Genomic DNA, 9,059 nt, shown 5'->3' on the forward strand with positions numbered 1-9,059 from the left:
TTCAAGTTCCATACCAAAAAAAATGAATATAAGCTTTCATGGAAGCAATTGAAAATGCAGATCATTTTAATTCCATCCCATTTTTCAGAATTCTCAATCGTAATCCTTTGACAACAGTTGAAGATTCTTATCTTTTTAAATTGCCAGCATTAAAATATTTGTAAGTATTGCAACAGTTTCATGGCTCATGAGATAATTTCTGCTCTTTTTTAGTTTTGTCAAAGATTGAGTACTCTGGCTAAAAAGTCATAATTTAGATTTTAACTGGGTTACTGAAAATAAGACTTATTGGCAAGGAAAACGGTTAAAAAAAATATATATATATATATGGGTAAGACAGCCAGCAGAGCATGAGGACAGTGTTGAAGAACACATATAGTTGTGGAAGATGTAGATGCATGTAGGAATGTTATTTATTCCAGAAAGCAAAAAGGAATAAGGGGTACATTATTTTTTTTAATGAGTGATCAAAGAGGTAGATGCAATTGAAAATGAGAAGTTAGGATAATAAAAAATGATGGTGCTGTTCAGCACCAAGGTCATTCATTTGATGATGCAAATTTAAATTTCTTCAGTAAGAGCTCTTTAGAATTATCATCTATGGCAAGTAAGAAGCCAGAACTGAAGTCATCACATGTTAAGTATCTTTTTAAGTTTAGAATTTTTGTCTGGGTTTTATATCATGCATGTTTGGGCTTCTCCTTCAGAGACATGGGAACAACACAAGTGTCACAACAATTGAAAGCATCCTCATGATGACCCTTGAATTGGAAAAACTGTAAGTTGATTTTTCTTACATTTATTTTCACTCAATTGTTTTCTTACGTTTGTTTTATTATTTTCTTAAGTCAGGTTTATTTATGTATAATTTTCATTTTACAAAATTCACTGTTTTTAAATATACGGTGTGATGTGTTTTGACAAACGTATAGTTCTGTAGCCACCACCACATTTGAGGTCAAGAAAACTTCTGCCCTCCCAAAAGACCCGTCATGTCCCTTTGTAGTCAATCCATCCTCCTCCCACTACCAGCCCCTGGCAACCACCAATCTGATTTTTTTCTGTATAATGTTGCCTTTTCCAGAATATCTTATAACTGAAAGCATGTGTTATATAGCCTTTTGTTTTTGGCTTCTTTCACTTACCAGTCTCTTTGGAGCTTCATCTGTTTTGTTCCACCTGTCAGTAGTTCATTCCTTTTTACTGCTGAGTAGTTTTCTAGTTGTGTGGATACACAGTTTGTTTATGCATTCATCATTTGATGAACATTTGAGTTGTTTCTAGATTTTTGGCTATTATGAACAAAGCCTCTGAAAACACTCACATGTGTGTGTGAACAAATATTTTGTGCGATCATGTGTTTTCATTTCTTTGGGGTAAAATACCTAAGGGTGGGATTGCTTCATCATATGCTAAGTGCATTATTTAACTTTTTAAGAAACTGCTGAACTGTTTTCTAAAGTGCCTGTGCCATTTTGCTTTCCCACTAGCAGTCTATGCGCATTTCAGTTGCTCCACATCATCACCTGATCCTTATATTTGTTTTAAAAAAAAATTTAGCCTTTCTAGTAGGTGTGCAGTTGTATCTCATAGTTTTTGCCAGATTTTGCGTTTCTGTAATAGCTGATGATGTTGAGTGTCTATTCATGTGGAAATATCTTTTTAAATGAAGTGTCTGTTCAAATCCATTTTTAATTGGATATTTATATTGAGTTTTAAGAGTGCTTTATATAAAAAGCAATGGAAAAAGTCCTTTCTCTAAGATATGTGTTTAGTAAATATCTTCTTCCAGATTGTGACTTATCTTCATTGTATTAAAGTGTCTCTGAAGACTAGAAGTTTTAAATTTTTGATGAACTCTAATTTAGCAATTTTTCTTTTTTTCATATTTATTTAATTAATTTATCTGGTTGTGCTGGGTCTTAGTTGCAGCAGGTGAGCTCCTTAGTTGCGGCTCATGGGCTTCTTAGTTGTGGCATGCAAACTCTTAGTTGCGACATGCACGTGGGATCTAGTTCCCTGACCAGGGATGGAACCCGTGCCCCCTACATTGGGAACTCGGGGTCTTAACCTCCAGGGAAGTCCCTTAGCAATTTTTCTTAGATGGCTTGTGCTTTTTTGTGTCTTATCTAAGAAATCTTTTTGTGAGACCCCACTGTGTAACCCAAAATCACAAAGATTTTCTCCTATGTTTTCTTCCAGAAGTTGTATAGTTCCATTTAGATCTGTGATTCATTTTGAGTTAATTTTCTTATATGTTGTGAGGGAAGGGTCAAGTTTCATTTTTTTGCAGTTTAAAAACTATTTCTGTAGGACCCTATTGTGACAGTTTATTACACAACTTACTGCACCTTATACTGTGCCATCCCTCCTCCAATATGGCAAGCTAGTAGAAACTTTCTGTTATACCAAGGCTAGATGAGGGGATTGCATGAGATTAGTATGGGGAAAGGACCCTGCATTTAGCAGTCTGTTCCAACCGTCTTTGTCAGGTCAGCTGACAAATGACTGTCTTCACCACGCTGTCACACATTGGTCACTGCTCTAGCCTCATCTTCCTCAGCCTCCCACAGCATCTGCCACAATTGCGATCCCTCTCTTGTCAGCTAGAGGCCCTTCTCTCTGGATATTAAAAATTATTTCCCTATGTAACTACAATACTGTTAACACACAGTATTGAAGAAATTAAATTCCTACACAATAATATTACCTAATAAAGAGTTGCTATTCAAATTTCCCCAGTTGTCTCGCTCATATAATTTTTCTTTTAACAGCTTTTTGAGGTATAATTGACATGTAATAATCGCTGTTCACACACACACATACATACACAGCAGGAAGACATCACCAAAATCAAAATGTCCATCACCTCAGAAAGTTCCATAATGTCTCTTTGTAATTCTTTCTACCCATTGTTCCTTGCCCTTCCCAATCGCCATGCAACCATTGATCTGTTTTTTGTTTGCATTTTCTAGAATTTTTTGTTAATGGAATCATACAGTGTATACTTTTTTCTAACTGGTTTCTATCTCAGCATGATTATTTTAATCTTCATCCATATTGTTGTAGATATCAGTAATTAATTTCTGTTTATTGCTGAATAGTATATTTCTGTATTACGATTTGGATGGAAGTTCTTTTATTTATTTATTTTTTGAACCTGGATGTTCAGTTGTTCCACACCATTTGTAGAAAATCCTATTGTTTCTCCACTAAATACCTTTGAACCTGAAAGTCAGTTGTCCACATCTCTCTACTTCTGAACTTTCTATTCTGTTCCTTTGATCTTTTTGTCTATCTTTACACTACTATCACAATGTCTTGAAAGTGTAGCTTCATAAGCGTTGAAATCAGTTACTGTTCTTCAACTTTGTTCTTTTTTAAAGTTGTTTTAGTTATTCTAAATTTTATTTCCATATGAATTTTAGAATTGGCTTGTCAATTTCTATAGAAAAGCCTACTGGGATTTTGATCTATAAATCAATTTGGCGAGAATTGATGTCTTAACAATATTAAATCTTCTGATCCATGAATACATTATATCTCTCCATTTATTTAGGTCTTCCTTAATTTCCCCCAGCAATATTTTACAGTTTTCAGTGTGCAAGTCTTTTACATATTTTATCAGATTTATTCTAAGTATTTTATATGTTTGATTCTGTTATAAGTAGTATTTTAAAACTTTGCTCTCTGATTGTTGAGATAAATTAATCTTTTCGTATGTTGATCTTGTACCCTGCAAACTTGATAAACTCATTTATGAGTTCCAGTAGCATTTTTGTATATTCTGTCAGGTTTTCTACATAATCATGTTATCTGCAAATATAGTTTTACTTCTTTCTTTCCATTCTGAATATCTTTTCTTTTTGTTGCCCTATTGCACTGGCTAGAACCTTCACTGCAATGTCAAATAGAAGTAATGAGAGCAGACATCCTTGCCTTTGTCCTGATCCTGGAGAGAAAGTACTTTGTCCTTCAGCATTAAATATGATGTTAGGGTTTTTGTAGAAGTCATTTATCAAGTTGAGGAAGTCTCCTTCCATTCCTAGTCTACTGAGGGCTGTTTTTTCCTTTAATCAGGAATGGATGTTAGATTTTTTCATTCTTTTCCTTCATCTATTGCAATGATTATAAGATTTTTCTCTTCTTTACTTAATTTGTTTATTTATTTTGGGGTGGATTGGGTCTTCATTGCTGCACGCAGGCATTCTCTGGTTCTGGCAAGCAGGGACTACTCTTCATTGGAGTATGCAGGCTTCTTATTGCGGTGGCTTCTCTTGCTGCAGAGCATGGGCTGTAGGTGCACGGGCTTCACTAGTTGTGGCACATGGGCTCAGAAGTTGTGGCTCATGCGCTCTAGAGCACAGGCTCAGTAGTTGTGGTGCACGGGTTTAGTTGCTCCGTTGCACGTGGGATCTTCCTGGACCTGGGCTCAAACTCATGTCCCCTGCACTGGCAGGTGGATTCTTAACCACTGCCCCACCAGTGTTGTCCTGATTTTTCTTTTTTATTGTACTAAGTTGGGTAAATTGATTTTCAAATATTAAACCAACCTTTCATTCTTGAGATAAACCCCACTTGGTCATGATGTATCATCTTTTTATATATTATTGTATTTGATATACTAAAATTTTATTAAGAAATTTTGTCTGTGTGTTCATGTGAGATATTGGTCTATAGATTTCTTGTAATGTCATTGTCTAATCTTGATACAGTGAAAGTTAGCCTTATAAAAAAGTTGGGAAGTGTTCCCTTCTCTTCAACTTTCTGGTAGAGTTTGTGTAGAATTGGCATTATTTTGTTCCTTAAATGTTCAGTAGAATTTATCAGTTAAGCCACCTGGACTTGAAGCTTTCTTTGTTGGAAGGTTTTACACTGCACATCCAATTTCTTTAATATCTTTATTCTTTAATAAACTTTAGTAGTGCATGTCTTTTAAGGAATTTTTTCCATTTCATCTTGAATTTCTTGGTATAAAGCATTCTATTATATTCTCTTATTATCCTTTTACTATCTATAGTATTTTTCTGTTTTCCATTTTATTTATTCCTACTTTGATCTTTATTGTGTTCTTTCTTCTCTTACTCTGTGATAAACTTGCTCACGTTTTTCCAGTTTAAGGTGGAAGTTGAGGAAGCTGAGTACAGCGTTAGCAATATCCCACATGTTGACATATTATGTTTTCAGTTTCAGTGAGTTCAAAATAGTTTCTGATTTCCCTTTTGATTTCTTCTTTGACCAAAAAGTTACTCAGAAGTGTGTTGTTTAGTTTCCAAATATTTGGAGATTTTTCGAGTTTGTTAATATCTAATTTAATTCCATTTGGTCAGAGACATATATTGAATGCCTAAAATCCTTTAAAAATTTTTTTAAGTATAATTTTTTAATTTATTTTTGCTGCGTTGAGTCTCTTTTGCTTCACCTGTGCTTTCTCTAGTTGCGGCGAGCAAGGGCTACTCTTCATTGAGGTGCTCCAGCTTCTAATTGGATGGCTTCTCTTGTTGCAGAGCACAGGCTCTAGGTGCATGGGCTTCATAGTTGTGGCACACAGGCTCTAGAGTGTGGGCTCAGTAGTTGTGACGTACGGGCGTAGTTGCGCCGCGGCATGTGGAATCTTCCCGGACCAGGGATTGAACCCATGTCCCCTGCATTGGCAGGCAGATTCTTAACCACTGAACCACTATGGAATTCCCAATTCCCGTATTCTTAATGTTTTGTGTAGATCCATATTCCAATCTGGTGTCATTTTCCTTCTGCTTAAAAATACTTCTTTTAACATTTCTTATAGTGAAAGTCTACTAGTAATGAATTCTTTCAGCTTTTGTATGTCTGAAATAGTCTTTCTTTTGCTTTTGTTTTGACACATCTGGGTATAGAACTCTAGCTTGATAGAATTCAATTCACTACTTTAAAGATGTGATTCAGCTGAGTTCTCATTTACATTGTTTCCAACAAGAATTCTGCTGTCATTGTTATCTTTGTTCCTCTGTATGTAGTGTATAATTTTTTCCTCTGGCTGCTTTTAATTTTTTTTCCTTATTGCATGTTTTGAGCAATTCGATTATTTTTTGTGCCTTGGTGTAGTTTTTTCCATGTTTATTATGCTTTAAGTTCATTGATCTTGACTTAGTGGGATTATAGTGTTTACGAATTTGGAAAATTTTTGGATATTATTTCTTCAAGTTGTTGTATTTTTCCTCTCCTTCATGGACTCTAAGTACGCATGTATTAGGCCACTTGAAATTGTTGCACAACTCACTGATGTTCTATTCATTTTTGTTGTTGTTTTGTTTTGTTACTCTTTTTGGTTTCATTTTGGACTGTTTCTATTACTATGCCTTAATGTTCACTGACCCTTTCTTCTGAAGTGTCTAATCTGCCATTAACCTCGTTCAATGTCTTTTTAATTTAGACATAGATTTTAATTTCTAGAAGCTCAATTTAGGTCTGTTTTACATTTTCTATGCCTGTACATAACATTTTCAGCATTTAGTCTGGGTTTTTTAACATATGAAATACAGTTATAGTAACTTTTCTTCAGGTATAATAACTTTTAAAATGTTCTTTTCTGCCAGTTCTAACATCTGTATAGATTATGGGTTAGTTTTGATTGATTGCCTTTTCCCCTCACTATGGGTCATATTTTCCTACTTCTTTGCATGCTTGGCAATACTTTATATGATCCCCGATATTGTGAGTTTTAGTTTCTTGTGTGCTGTATATATTTATATTCCTGTAAAATGCTTGGGTTTTGTTTTGGGTGAAATTAAGTTACTCAAAACAATTTTATTCTTTTAGGCCTAGCTTTTAAGATTCGTTGGGTAGGAGTCCAAGTAGCCTTTAGTCTGGAGCTCATTATCTGCAACTACTGAGACAAGTCCTTTCTGAGTATCATGAGGTTTTCCAGTCTGACTTATAGGAACAGGTACTATTCCTACAACCCTGTGTGATATCCAGTTATTATTAATCCTTTCATGTGGTTCTTTTCCTGGCATCAAGTAATTCCTCACACAAATGTACTGACCAATACTTTGTTGAATTCTCAAGAGATCCCTCTGCATATCTCCAGACTTCTTTGTCTGTGCACTTCTTTTCTCTCTGGTAGTCTGCTTTGTGAACTCTAGTTACCTTGGTTTTCCCAAACTCTTAGCTCCATTGCCTCAGTCATGGAGTCCACCAGTCTCTGCCTGGACTTCTCTTCCCTGTACCATGACCTGGAAACTCTCTCAGAGAAGTAAGTTAGGGCAATTATAGGGATCACTTCATTTATTTCCCATCTCTTGAGGAATCACTGAACTTTATTGCCTGAGGTCCAGTTTCTTGAAAACTTTTGTTTCATATGTTCTGTTTGACGTTTTCATTGTTTCAGGTGGGAGGTTAAATTAAATTGGTCCTTGTTACTTCATCTTGGCCAGAAGCCAATAATATTCATTTAAGTCTGTTTTGTTTTGATACAGCATCCAATTAAAGATTAGGCATTGCATGTTACGTCTTTGCTTCCTTTAATCTAGAATATTTCCCTACCATTTTTTTTTTTTTTGGTCTTTATGACATTGGCATTTTTGAAGAGTCTAAGCCAGTTGTCTTATATATTTCCCCACAATCTGGATTTGTCTGTTTCCTCATTAGATTCAAAGTAAACATTTTGTGGAAGAATACTATATAGGTGATGTATTCTTCATACTTCAGCACTTCAGGTGGCCCAGTGCTAAGTCTGATCACTTGATTAATGTGGTATCTTCCATATCTCTCCATTGTAAAGTTATTTTTCCCCTTGGTAGTTGATAAATAATATGTGGGGTGATACTTTGGGATCAGTGAAGATCCTACTTTCAAACAACTCTTCACCCAACTGTGCATCAATGATAATCCTTGTCTGAATCGTTTATTACATTGATAGTTGCAAAATGACACTTTTCTTATTCTGTCATTCCTTGTGCATTTATTAGCTGACATTATTCTACAAAGAAGAGTTCCCCAATTTTCATTTGAGTATCATTATGAACTCATGTGCTTTTTTAAAAATTAACTATGTTATACCTTATTATAATGATAATGTTATTCTTTAGAATGTTCCTTTTGTCCAGATTTGGCCAATGCGATCTCTGTTATTGTTTAACCACACGATGCTTTTTTATGACTAGAATAACTTGTAATATATTACTACTCACAGATAGGACCTGAGAAAGGGACTGCAGAAGGTACGGCCTTATTCAGACTCTTCTTAGAAGTCTGCCTTCTTCCTGTGTACTCTCAACCCAAAGTGAGGCTTTCGGGTTGGAGGGAGATACTTCTGAATTAAACTACAGATCAATGTCACCCAATTCTAATCTCTATTCCCTTTTTCCTAGGCATACCATACGTACTGCCATCCTCATCCTTCTGTTGGGCACCTCTGTCCTCCTCTATATTTATTTACAACAGTCAAGAGCAGCAATTGGCCAACCTGCCCCTATACAGTTCTCCAGTCCATATGCCCCAAGAACTCCTTTTTGCACAGGTCTGTGGTGGCCTTGGCCTACCTCTTCTACCTACTCAAGTAACTCTTTTACCACGAATTTAATTACCTATGTTTCCATTTATAGGATCTTACCTAGCCGTATGGCCTGCTGCCTCTGCCAATTTAAAAATATTATTGAGGTTGTCTGTAAGACAGTCAAGCTGTGTTGTGACAGTGAATGCCTGACAGATGTCACACGTTGCGGTGAGTCTCAACTGTGGGATAATAAATTTTTAATTTAATATTTTAATTTTTAATCAATGATGATAAATTTTAAAATTCATGATGTAATTGCATTATTTTAATTCATACATTCAGAGTTCCAGCTCCCTAAGTTTCTAAGAACTACCCCCTTGCTAAAAATCAGATTCTTGGTTACATTATTAAGCTAATAATAGCTCAGTTACATTGTTAGCTTAATAATGTAACTGATCCGCATACATAAAGGAACAAGAGAAAGGAATGGATGGGGGAAGGGAATTAACATTACTGGCCTCATATCCTATGCTGTGCCCTCTGCAAATGAGAACTTATTGATATAGTGCCTCACAGTTTGTAA

General features: G+C 35.4%; 1 protein-coding gene across 1 annotated transcript in view; it reads left to right on the forward strand.

Annotated features, from left to right (window-relative positions):
• LOC114896594 (leucine-rich repeat-containing protein 37B-like) overlaps nt 1-8,708 on the forward strand; it is a 96,210-nt gene extending 87,502 nt beyond the window's left edge. The window contains exons 5-7 of the mRNA XM_029224610.1: nt 89-160; nt 708-778; nt 8,586-8,708. Coding sequence (XP_029080443.1) covers nt 89-160; nt 708-756 — 121 coding nt within the window. The 3' untranslated portion in view covers nt 757-778; nt 8,586-8,708. The remainder of the gene's footprint in view (nt 1-88; nt 161-707; nt 779-8,585) is intronic.
• The last annotated feature ends 351 nt before the right edge of the window (nt 8,709-9,059 follow it).

The sequence above is a fragment of the Monodon monoceros genome, unplaced genomic scaffold (genome assembly GCF_005190385.1).
Source record: "Monodon monoceros isolate NGI ecotype Baffin Bay Population unplaced genomic scaffold, NGI_Narwhal_1 Super_Scaffold_16, whole genome shotgun sequence".
In the NCBI taxonomy this organism is placed as follows: Eukaryota; Metazoa; Chordata; class Mammalia; order Artiodactyla; family Monodontidae; genus Monodon; species Monodon monoceros.